The following is a 13,403-nucleotide window of genomic DNA, read 5'->3' on the forward strand; positions in this document are numbered from 1 at the left end:
CTCAGAGCTGGCATTTCTTTTTAGAGCTGAGTGTTGAGTTTTTCAGATTAGTGGGAGAGGGAGAAGCTTTATGCTACCAACATATTTTTGTGTAGCAACACTCAAGGATGACTGAGAGCATCATTGTATGGTGAATACTCAATATTCAAAAGATGAGCTCTCTTGGGATTGGGAGGGGGATTTTTTGCTTGGTTGCTTGTTTTCTCTCAATTGGATACATAGGGAACACCTGATAAAGGGAAATTTCCATCTCCTTACTACATTCCGCTTCTTAAGCTTAATTATTGGAACCAGGTTTCCTGTATGAATAACTATGTCACTCAAAACATACTTTATTTCAATAGTTATCAGGAATTGTGGTTGTGCTGGCAATACTACGTTCCAGAACATTCACAGAGAACACACACAGAGGATACCACTACCACTAAAGCAAATCTGATTAAAAAGGTATCTGCAGAAAAATAAGTGATGCTAGTTAGCAGCTTTGAAAAAGAAGAAAAAACATTAAAAACGTCCTCAAGTAAAGGAAGTCTTTCTTTTCCTTGCTTGTGGTAATATGACAATAATGGATCCCTTTCTGTTCAGAGGCTTGTAAGTTTTACTTTTTGGAATGGAAAACAAATTTAGGTCAGAGGAGGAAATCATAAGGAGCTGCCACATACTAAGTTCTGTATCTGAGCCATCTACAGTTACCATATCCTGGAGACAAAAAAGGGAATGTTCATGAAGAATGAAAAACTACCCAGAACTGGTGGGGCACCACAACCCCATCAATGTCCAATTCAGATATTCTTATCCCCCTCTACCCTTATTGTCACTAATATTCTCAGTTTACTAAGTGAAATCACTCCAAAAGTGACCTCTAAGTTTTTCCCTTTCAGCGAATAAACTGTGAGCTTCTAAAAAAATGCACATGCTGATAGCAACTGTTAATTAATATTCATCAGAACACAGAGGAAAAGTCATTATAAAAAAGTTTTCTCCAAAAGTTTAGAGGCAAGAGTGAAAAATGACACTTTATATAGGTTTATATCTTTTAAAAGTTGTCATTACTATAGTAATTGTTTTAAATTAACTTTCTCTAGACAAAATAAAGTGTTGTACTACATTGCAGCCTCACTGTTAGGAATGAAGACAGAGGAGACAATGCAGGAAGGCCAACGCATACAACCAAACTGGAGAGTATCCAAGTCATAGAAGAATGGTAAGTTGGTCGAACTGCTGTCTAGTAAATGTTTTCATTTGTCTTTAACTAATTTTAAGAATTGCTTTGGGTTTTGTGCTTTGGGAAAGTCCTTTTAATTGCTTTTCCTCCAAAAAAAAAATCTATGCAAAAAGAAGCAAAATCTGTCCTGACGATGAAATGACAACAGAGACATTGATTCATAAGTCAGGTTTATTTATGGTTTCTTATTTGTGGGGAGGAACTGTGGGGAAGAATGGGAGGTGCATGGATGGTTCCATATGTGGATCTCTATAAAAAGCCTCTGCTACCTGTCAGATCATTTTCTTCTGTTTATCCAAACAAGAAGAAAAACTAATGGGCAAGTGCACTTCACAATCAGATTTTCAACATGGCTGCCATCCATAAAACAGCTTGGACAATGGTTTCACTCAAATAAACTAAAATTGGATTAAACACACTGGAAGTCTGAGCTTCTATTTCTATCTAAAGCTTGGGCCAATATTTGTTGTGTGGAACACACACTGTCAGAGGCTCTGAGTTCTCTAATCCCAGGAAAAGCAAATTAAAATTTTAGAGGACATGTCTGATGGTAAAAGCAACCCAAACAACTCGTTGTCTTCATTGCTAATCATGGTATTTTATGAGAGGAGAATGTCATAAATTTCCAAAAAATACTGTAGTGAAGAGAGCTTCCCAACAGACAGTAAGGGAGTACAGGTTGCTTGTGAGCAACATCCACCTGGACAGATTGTTTGCACTCTCCTCAGAGAGAAGATTTTTCACCTTCACATCTGTGTTTAAACTTTTGCATTCAGGTTACAATTATTTTGCTGGATAGTTTAAATGTTAAACTCTCTCTGATTTATCATTTATCACAAATAACTTCCCATCATCCAGTCTGCCTTGCATGCAGAGTAGGACTTGATAAATGGACTTGAAGAGAAATTATATAGACAAACGTCACTTATTGTGCATTATGATTACACAGAAACTATTAACAACAGCTAGCAAATCTCTTGTGTTGGATCAGGAAGGGAAGGGTGGGCACTCAGAATTAAGTTTGAAACTGTATTTAATTGTTAAGTAATTCAGATTATTACCTTCTCAAGCTATTCAGTGGTACATTAATGGATTAGTGACGCAAGTTAGTCTTCTGATCACTTACCCACTGTATCCACTGTTAAAAGCCACAAATAGTTTCCTTCAGGAAATGGGAATAAGGACTTTTTCCCATTTCTTCTCTTTCCAGTGTGCCAGCAACATCCATCACATCTCATGCCAATAGATCATCATTCAGGTCAATAGCACCAAACAGAATGAAGCTTAGCAACCCTTAGGCACAAGCACAGAGAAATATGCTAATTTAAAAGCTCTCTGAATTACTATTTTGTTGGGGCTCATTAGTATGCTTTTGGCTGCCAAGAGGCTTTTATTTTTCTTTTTCTTCCTAAACCAAATTGTGTGGCAGCCAAATTTTGGCCAGTCACCATCAGAAGCAGGCAGGAACATCAGGTGTTATCTAAAATCCTCATGAAAGAGAGTCTATTTCCATCTTCCTGCAATCACATCTTCTTTATCTGCAGAGATAGGAATTCAGTGCTGCTGTGGGATTTGTTCTTTGGGTCGCATGGCTAAGAACACTAGCAGAAAACTTGTAGAAAGCCAAGTGCACGTCTCGTAACATAAAACATGTTTAGTGGGCTACTGAGATAATGAATGCACAAGTGAAGGGTGAACGAAATTCCCCCATCACTGATGAAGCCTTGTTGCTTCCAGTTTTCACTTTGGACTAAAATGCAGTTGAAAGGAGAATTTTTGGACAAATGTATGAAAACACTGTTACAAAAATAGAAGTATATTTGTAATGATATTTGCTTTTGCAGCCAAAACCCTACTGCAGATGAAATTTTGTCTTGGGCTCAGAATTTTGACAAGATGATGAAAACACCAGCTGGGAGGAACCTTTTCAGAGAGTTTCTTAGAACAGAGTATAGTGAGGAGAACCTGCTTTTCTGGCTTGCATGTGAAGATCTAAAGAAGGAACAGAACAAGAAAGTTATTGAAGAAAAAGCAAGACTTATATATGAAGATTACATTTCTATACTATCACCAAAAGAGGTAAATCTGTAAATGTTACATTTGTATTTTCTGTTATTCCAGAGCAGAAATGTTATACCCTGAATTGTCAGGATGGGAATCTGAAAGCCTGCCTGATCTGTCAGATGAAAGTCCTAGTATGGACATTAAAGCAGGAAAGGAAGGGACAGAAAAAGTAGAGACACAGGTGCTGGGTCATTTAGTATCACTGACCACAACACATTTAAGTTCTCTATAAGAAGAAACTCAAGAAACTCCAGTAAGAGAAGGCTGAGAAATAGGTATGCATCTTCAGTAATGCCACATATCTGCCAGAGAGAGGAGGTAAGTAATACAAATGGATTTCTGGAGAAAAGGCACCAAAATTAAGGAATTTAAATCAGAATCCTTATAGAGTTATGTGCTGCAACAGCTGTTTGGGAGAAAATCCAAATTTGCTCTTGTTATTCCTACGTGAAAGTCCAAAAATGAAGACCACGTACTTTCTCCAATGAAACATATAATATCTAGGAAATTATATTAGATTTTCTTCAACCCTTTAATTGAAATAGACATTTTGAAATTATCTTCACCCAGAGTAAAGAAAAAGCATGCCCTATTAAACAATGCTTTGGAATACAGAGATACATAAATATAAAAGCACTATGGAAGAGTCTTTCTTAGGCCACATAATGTACCTTTATCACATTTGCCTTGTCTCTGTGCATTGCATTTGACTTCCTACTCAATGGCTAATTTATGCTCACTGTGGACCTTGCTTCCTACATTTTACTTTGGCACTGTGTTCAAGAATACTTTGCGACTTCATATGAATGAAGCCAACAGCAATTTAGAGCTCCATTATCTTCTGTTGTGCCATAGTGTCTACTTTTGCCTTGAGTGAGATACTACTATCAATACAGCAAGCTAATAATAAGTCTTTCTTCTAATACAATATCTTTACTACATATACATGTGATGAATGCTCAGCTGTCTTTTTAAGCTAAGATCAACCAGCAGTTAAAATTCAAACACTAACTAAGGGTGCACTAACTTGGTGCACTGTGTGTGTGCAGATCTCATCAATCCATTTTCTCCTGCCCATACTGAAATCTTAGGAGGCAAACAAGAACTGTTTGCAGTGCTTTAGAACAGCATGGGAGCTGAAAAGTTCTTTTCATCCAGGCATCCCATTCCAGATGTTACCTTTCGGCATAAGAGCTGAAATATTTAGCATCACTCGTTCAGTGATGAAGTTATTGAGGCAGTGATGAAGTTATTGAAGGTCTTGGTGGTCTAAACAGACAACCTTGTATTCATCTGTTCATCAAGAAAATACCTTTAGTAATTCCAACTAATTTTGCCATCTGGCTTTAGTGAGTCACTGAAGAAATACAATGCAAATTAATGTTCCATAATTAATTTTTTTTCATTCTATAAGTCCTATTAACTTTTACTATGCTCAATGGCCCCAAACCCCACCAACCTGTCAAATTTGAGGTTTTGTTTGGGTTTTTTTAATCCAAACTGTTATATATGATATTGAATAGCCAGTTAGTTACCTGCACAAACTTTTTTTTTTATATAAATACATGTGCCTGTGCGTGGGGGGAGAATTGCTTAAATCTTAGTGTGTCATTTCTGTGCTGCAGAAATGCAATGATCTGGGATTGAAATCTATTCAAATAAATTCTGAAGATGCATGGATGCAACACTGCCACTTGAAACTACCTCAGCACTACATCCCTGCACGCAGTCATTGCTGAGCAATTCCACTGGTCCATTTGTTCCTGCTGTGCCACCCAGTCTGCTTGCACAGATACCTTAGTTAAACAGTGAATTCAATCAGAAAACAGCCCAAAAAAGAAATACCACTTTCAGATTCCTTAATTCATGTAGCTGTAGGGCTGCTGTGCTAGAACCAGGAGTGGAAGCAGCAGGGTGGGAAAGCGAAGAGGTTGTTCATAGCCACTGACAGAGCACCACTTGCTGCCCATCCATCTGAGAGCGGGACAGGAGGGACGCTTGCTGCATCCTGGGGTGCTGCTTGCAGGTGCAGCAATGAGTGCTTGGAGAGCGTGTGTAGGGCAGGTGTAATGAATGTTCTGCAGAGATAGTGTATTTGAGTAATAGGTACAGTTTCCTAGCATGAATAGGTAACAGCTTACTTGCAGTTCATTTGCATCATAGTTGTACTTTGTGACTGATAACCAAGTAACAGCAAATATTGGAAGAGAAAGAGCTTGTCTCCTGTGTCAGTAACATCTTCCAATATGCCAACAAACCAACAATGCCAGATTCTACAGTTGGTACTGAAGATATACTGAAAATGTATATTTACTTCTCAGTGCCATACTGTACCATACCGTATCACACCACAGCAGTGTGTTTCAAAGACTTTGCTTCACCACATATAAAAGGACACAAACTCACACGTGCAAACATGTTCTCAGTTTTCATCCTAGCTACTGTCCTTCATATGTCAAGGTATCTTAGTACATGGAGCTTTCCATGGTTGAATTCAATCCTTCAGGCACTATGAATGTCTTTTTGTATGGCTGCAGAGTAGCAGGGCCAGATTGCAATTTGGTGTATATCACAGTAGCTTAACTAATCTCTGCTTGGCCTTTCTCTGCTCAGTATTTTAGCCTTTTTCTTCTTAGCTGAGTAAACCTTGCTGGTCCCAGTGGGCTTTCCTGCTACTGTCATTTTATTTAATCCAGAAGGCATTAATTTGCTGGGTTTTAGAGCATTTTGTGGATAAGCTGTACATCCACTCAAATTTCTAAATGATATGCTAAAATCATCTGTGCATTCATCCCAAGCATAATATGTCCTTTTCTGCCTAGACACAGCAGTTCATTACAAATTGTAAGTAAATGAGAAGCTAAAACTGAAATTTGCTAACAACTTCAATATGGACATATGATATCCTGAAAGTATAAATTACCAGATATTAAATAGTCTTGAAAAGAAAATAAACCTGAAATAGTTAGTATTAATGGGAAGACTAACACTAAAAATTATAAAAACTCTGGGTAATTTGTGAGGAACAAGAGTAGTGCCTGAAAAAAATGGCAAAAAACTGTAGGCAGCCAGGTGAGAATGATGAATAGAAAGCTTCTAAAAGCTTAACCACAAATGCTCAGGAAAAAAAAAAAAGAAAAAAACAAAACCACAAAAAAAGCATTTCAGCCCTCTGAATGAGAGTAATTCAACATTAATTTCAGAGAAATAATTTTAAGTACATAAAAATTATTTTTTTAGGGTAAAATAGCATATTTTGGAAAATTCAGGTTACTGCAGAGCTCAGTTTAGTTGCACTGCATTTAATCTGTTATACAACTGTGTTTCATTGCACAGATTTTAAGATGGATGCTAAGATCAAGTCAAAACTGAAATAGGGTTGATGGTCTCAGTGCATTACACAGTAATTGTGTGATGGCTCTGAAAGAAGCACAGAGCATCACCTAAATAAACTGATAAAGTCAGCATGTTCAACGGAGCCATGAGGAAAAAAGATACATATTACAGCTTTTCCAATATTGTTGCTTAATATTATTCTGTTCTTATCTTCTTCAGGTTAGTCTTGATTCCCGGGTGAGAGAAGTGATCAACAGAAACTTGTTGGATCCCAGCCCTCACATGTATGAAGATGCCCAGCTCCAGATATACACCCTAATGCACAGAGACTCTTTTCCAAGGTTTTTGAACTCTCAGATTTATAAGTCTCTTGTTGAAAGTATTACAGGCTCTACTTCTGAAACTTAGTTTTAATTTTCAAACAAAATAACTTGATTTTTTTTGGGTGGGTGGGATGGAAGAAAAGTAGTTTAATAACATCTGGAGCTGGGTTCCTGGAGAACTACAGTTTAGCACTACTCAGGCTACTGTGAAGAAAACAAATACATATTATGATCTCTGTCTACATTTTTACCAAGGTCCTCCTTGCTCAAGATGGCATGGGAGGGGAAGAATGGATTTGCCAAAATACATTTGTTTCACACTCCTTTCACCCTACTGCAGTCAAGATTGCAATGATGTATTTGTAGTTTTATGAACAGTCTCCTTGTGTATCCTCACATTGCATGTGCAAGGTAAAACTGCTTCACTTACCACTTAGTTGTTGCAATATTTAATCCAATAACATAAATTATATCTGTATTTAAGGACTTTTTTTGTGCAATACAGTCCTATGGTACATAGATACAATTGCAGCAAACCAGAAAGAGGCTTGCATTTTTTAACATCACTAACTGAAAAAAGCCAATTTTTAAGGTGTAGCATTACTCAATATCCTCTACTGAGTACAATACGCTGACTTTTTGAAGCCAATATTTCTGTACAGAGAAAAAGAGCTATTTATCACTGTTTATTTAAAATAAATCAAGTGGAGGATTTCTCTGGTTGTTCACTGCCAAAACTGTGGCATTTTCATTACAGAGTTTGCAATGTCAAAAAAAAAAAAAAAAAAGAAAAGAAAAAAAAGCACAAATTACTTAAAGGGATCCATATCTGGGTGACAAAATCTATGCGCTGATGTTGTTAAATTGTTAAAAGAACAAAGATTTTCAATGTACATTTCAGATGTCAGATACTGTAATTGATTTATTAAAGACTGGCTATCCAGTTCTAACACTGTTGTATAATGTATGTACTTCAGCAAAAAACAAAACAAAACAAAAAAACAACACAAAGAGCTTGATAATTTAGTTTTTTGAATAAAGAAATTTAATAAAAGATTGCCTACATGTAGCATTTTAGAGCATTTTAGAACCTTTTGATGAATTGCATCTGTCCTGTAAGATTTTTTTTTGAAAGCTAAATCTGGTAAAAAATGTTTTTAAACAAAGTAATGTTTTACGAGGTGGCGGGTTAAAGAAGACTTAGCTTCTAGCCTCATTGATTTTGAATAACTCCTTGAAAACAAGGGGTTTGGAGAGTAATACTAAACCAAACTTCAAGGGCTCCTAAACCTACAGATCTTACCCAAGCAAAATGCCTATGGAAATGCAATGGGTGTCTTTCCTGGGTAAAGAATCCTGTACTGAGCCCTTAATCAGAGGTAAGGCAGCATAGTACTCCCATCACTTGGCTGCCATGGTGGTTTTAATAGGTGTTTGCTTGGCCTTTTTATCAAAAAAATGTCCCATTTCAGGACACATTTTGATGTTTAAAGAGACAGTGACTTGGAACTTCAAAAAACCTATCCTCATACCTACCATACACAAGCAAAATGAGCATTAGCATCTCTCATAAACTGCTAAAGATATACCAAGAAATGTCTTTGAATACTTGCTAAATACATATACGTACATATGTGTGTGTATATATATATATATACACATATATATATTTAATACTATACTAAGACTTAAGAGGCAAGGTTCTTCTCACTTACGTAGGACTAAACATGGCATAAGCCTGTTGCTTTTGATTGGACTGGCAGATCTGGCAGTTGTGTCCTTGAGTGGAATCTAGCCCAAGCACAGTTGGCTCCAACCACCCAGTTAGTCCCCTCGGGCAGCCTCTGATGCCCTCTTTGGCGGGAACCGCTGCTGCCAAGGCAGTGATACAGTAACTGGGAGGATGCAGGTCTTAGTTTGTCTTCTGGGGCTTCTTTTTTTCCCTTTGTTTTACTACCTCTCATTTTCTTAATTTATTGAACATGCTTCAAATAGCAAGTTTGGGGAATTTTTTAGTCATTCTTTTTACTTGAAACCTGTGTGCTTTTTTTGGATATATATACGAACAATTTAACAAACTGTTTCTTAAACTCATTTGGTTTTGTAATTTATAAAGAATTCAGGAGATGATTAAAAGGGCTATTCTCTATTCCCTATGCAAATATTTTAACTGTTGTAGTGTTTGACAAAATGGGATCTAGAAAAAAAAATATCTGCAAAGTGGAAAACAAATCTGTTTACAGTGGCGTTGCTGACTATCCTACCATATTCAGCACTTTTAAATATTGTTATTTATGAAAATGTAGTTTAAAATGCAAGACAAAATATTTATAAATGTTTCTTTTAATAAATACCTGTTTTGTCTGAAAGTGTTACTGTGTTTTGACAACTTTATTCATGTTGGTTAGCTATTTACCATTATGAATAAAATATTCAATTATTATACTGATAGAATAAGAGCTATGATGTTTACAAGTCCTGAGGGGGGAAAATTCAGTGAGAAAGCACTGCCTCCTTCTACTGTGAAATACTGAATTTCTCTGACTTTTTTCTTACTTAGAATTTAACTATGGTCCTACATATGTCTAGTATCATTTGATTACAGTTATATTTACTGTGGTACTAAACATATACAGCATCATATATGTATATATTTACATAGTGTAATTTTGAGTTGTTGGTGTTTGAGGCACAATACATTTAGTCCACACATCTAAACAATGTGTAAGAGACAAAACTGCATGCATAAGTCTTTACAAATGTAGACTTGAATATTCTCAATGTTACTATTTGATGGTGACCTGCTAGTCATTAGCTATCTTTATAAGATATTTCACACAGGTAGAAGTTCTTGTCAACATGAACAAGTCATCCTTTCAAGACAGTTTTAAAGCTAGATGTGCAGGCCCTGAAATATTATCTTGATTTCTAGCATAAAATTCCAAAATCTGTATTTGGAAACTGTGACATCATTTTGAAAAATATTACACCAATTTTCAGTGTAATACTGCAATGAAATCACGTTCAAAATTTATTGTCTAAAATCCTCTATTTGGAGGGATTTAAAAATTGAATATAGTATGTGAAGTTTCTTTCTTGGAGCAAACGCTGATATTAAAATGTTTAATATATATTTCATTTATCAGTTTGGATTTCCCAAAATTTCTTTATAACAAAATGGATGTAGTCCAAATGGACAATAAGTCATGCTGTAACATGATTTCATTGCCTATCATACAGTTCTTTGAACACAAATTGTAAAACAGTCAACCTATTAAACTGATTTATTGTGCATGCAGTGTACAATACACTTTGAAAAACTGCCTAAATACACTTATTCTATAGCCTGGAATAAAATAAGTATGTATTTAACTTGTATTTCAGTTTTTCATGAGAATGTATATAGCAAGTGCACTACAGAAAGTGAGTTCTGTTTTTGTCACTTTTGCCCAGTGTTTAATATTTCTGTCAAATAATGCCTAATGCCAAGTAGCCACAAATAAGCAGAGCACATGATCTTTAGGTTTCAAAAAAAAAAAGAATCTATATTGTGTTACGCATGTGTTCAACCTAGCTGTTTACATAACTGAGCTTTCACATAACTGAGCTGAAAGTAGTTTGGGATACCCAGGATAAAGCAAAACCCACGGGTAGTATCATGAGTATTCAAATTAGACTGAAGGCACATATGGTATTAAGGAGACTAAAGGTATGATGGAGAAAAGACAGGCCAGTGACACAGGCGGCTGGGTTGCAGGTCAACCAACTGAGTTCCAGACTGCTCAGTAGCATGGAAGTGTGGCCATAGTGCTTCCAGGTCCACAGCCTGTCCACAACTCACTTGAGTACCTGTGGAGTCCACATGGTCCATTCACAGGACAACAGAGAGTGGACACAAACCAGATTTGAGCTAGTAATAGCTCTGTTTTAAGTTAAAGGCATGCTAAAGTGTCTGTGATCTAAACCAAGCAACTAAAGGACAACTACACTCTACTTTAAACAGCCAGGGTTTAAGCTGTCACCTGATGCCAAATTTGCTTTCCTAGGCAGCAAATTTGATCACAAGGAGCATTTGTCTGTGGAACCAGTATCTAAAAATAGGTGGGGAGCTTTTTCAATAAGTGCAGCTTGCTGGACTGATCATGGCCTGAGCCTGCTCAGGAACCTGCATCTTCTATATGCAGTAAGTGCTTCTGAAAGCCATTTAATATAAGCATTCCACAATACCAATTCAAAAGCAATCAAAGCTGATTCAAGAAAATCTCTAACTTTAGCAACTTCCTATACCACCAGGAGCAAACCTCCCACCTCCACAATGTCTGTGAGCCTGCTCCTGGCATCATTAACCCAGCCAACAGAGCCTTAACAGTCCTTATCAAATCCAACAAAGCAAAAAATTAAGGTTGCACATCGGCAGCTGCAACGTCTGCTCCGAGTTAACTTGACCCTTGTCTAACTACCAACTTCAAAATAGGTTTTGTTCTCGGGCCATAATGCTGTTGTTTTTTGAGAAGGGTAGCATGGTAGCACATTCGGAGACTTGGATGCAGTGACAAAGGTGCAGTCCTGCTCACCAATACCCTGAGTACATTTGCAATGACAGAACATCAGCCCTGTTCATGTATGTCCTGAATACTTCTACCATCAGTAGAAGTGATGTTTGTGGGATGAAAGAACAAAACAATAATGGTGCCAAAATCATCTGACAAAAACCTAAAAGAAACATTGTCTGCATATTATTTAACATTACACCAAAACCCAGATTTTGCCCCTTCCTTTGTCTGTGAACTCACACTGTGGAAATCCATCCTTCCAGTTTAAAACAGGGATACAGTTCAAAGGCTGACCATCAGTGATTGATTTTTTTTTCTTTTCAAAAGCTTTACATTAAATCCCCCCTTACTCTAAATTTCCTGAGTTTTCCATACTTCTCTTCACAAGCAGGGTTCACACAATAGTAAAACTGTCGTCTGGGGGGAGTGTTGGTCTCCTTGGAAGGCAGAACAGCTCTTCAGAGAGACCTGGACAAGCTGGAGAGATGGTCTGATTCCAATGGGATGAGGTTCAAAAAGGTCAAGTGCCAGGTCCTGCACTTTGGCCACAACAACCCCCTGCAGCGCTACAGGCTGGGGACAGAGTGGCTGGAGAGCAGCCAGGAAGAAAGGGACCTGGGAGTTTGGATTGACAGGAAGCTGAACATGCCTCAGCAATGTGTCCAGGTGAACAAGAAGGTCAATGGCATCCTGGCCTGGATCAGGAACAGTGTGGCCAACTGGTCCAGGGAAGTGATTCTTCCCCTGTACTCAGCACCAGTGAGGCCACACCTGGAGTGCTGTGTCCAGTTCTGGGCCCCTCAGTTCAGGAAGGATATTGAGGTGCTGGAACAGGTCCAGAGAAGAGCAACAAGGCTGGTAAAGGTACTCGAGCACAAGTCCTGTAAGGAGAGGCTAAGGGAGCTGGGGTTGTTTAGCCTGGAGAAGAGGAGGCTCAGTGGAGACCTCATCACTCTCTACAAATACCTGAAAGGAGGTTGTAGCCAGGTAGGCATCGGTCTCTTCTCCCAGGCAACCAGCAGTAGGACAAGAGGGCATGGTGTTAAACTATGCCAGGGGAGGCTTAGGCTGGATATCAGGAAGAAATGTTTTACAGAGAGACTAATCTGACCTTGGAATGGGCTGCCCAGGGAGGTGTTGGATTTGCTGTCCCTGGAGGTTTTTAAGATGAGACTGGATGTGGCGCTTAGTGCCATGGTCTAGTAACCACAGTGGTGTTAGATCGAGGGTTGGACTTGAAGATCTCAGAGGTCTTTTCCAACGTGGTTGATTCTACGATTCTATTCTATGATTCACTATTGCAGAACACTAAAATATTTCATTTATTAAATGCACAAATTTGGTCATTTTTCCTTTACCCTTCTGTAAAAAGGCTTCAAGGAGCTTCATGGTCAGGCAGCAGTGGGTGCAAGGGAATCTTTCAGTTGGTGAGATTTCATAAGCAATGCTGTTTATCAGCACCAGACTAGTCACACAGACTGCATTCTCCACAAAGGTCTTTGACTGTGATTTTTACTTATAAACTATTGTTACAGTGTATTTTGCCAATAAACCTTGTCCAAAATGGTGCATTTACAATCATAGGAAAATATTTTTTCCAACCATTCATTTAAATGTTTAATATTCTGAATAACAAATTCTCATGTTGGCTGTACTGCCCTTGGATTTCCATCATGGAACAAAAACTTCCAAGTTTTCATGTCTGACTACCAAAACTACTTAAGTGTGCAAGCATTACTCTTGCTTTTGATATTACATTCATGAGAATAACAATTTACTATGTATCATATGGAAGTTACAGTTATTCCATCAGTGTAATTTAGTTGTAAGGTATGATTACCTAGTTCTATTAAGACATGAACAAGGACAGAAGAAAGGCAAGGACACAACTCTGACTCCTCT

The 13,403-nt window shown here is 37.6% G+C and overlaps 1 protein-coding gene across 4 annotated transcripts in view; it reads left to right on the forward strand.

Moving 5' to 3' along the window:
* RGS17 (regulator of G protein signaling 17) overlaps positions 1-10,326 on the forward strand; it is a 73,682-nt gene extending 63,356 nt beyond the window's left edge. For 3 of the 4 annotated variants that reach the window (XM_027733848.2, XM_027733847.2, XM_027733850.2), the window contains exons 3-5: positions 1,115-1,204; positions 3,070-3,304; positions 6,845-10,326. In XM_027733848.2, the coding sequence (XP_027589649.1) occupies positions 1,115-1,204; positions 3,070-3,304; positions 6,845-7,033 (514 nt within the window). In that variant the 3' untranslated portion in view covers positions 7,034-10,326. The remainder of the gene's footprint in view (positions 1-1,114; positions 1,205-3,069; positions 3,305-6,844) is intronic. The other variant, XM_027733852.2, reaches the window with a different exon arrangement.
* The last annotated feature ends 3,077 nt before the right edge of the window (positions 10,327-13,403 follow it).

Source organism: Pipra filicauda, unplaced genomic scaffold, assembly GCF_003945595.2.
Source record: "Pipra filicauda isolate LSUMZ 115617 unplaced genomic scaffold, ASM394559v2 scaffold42_size3861933_pilon, whole genome shotgun sequence".
Classification (NCBI taxonomy): Eukaryota; Metazoa; Chordata; class Aves; order Passeriformes; family Pipridae; genus Pipra; species Pipra filicauda.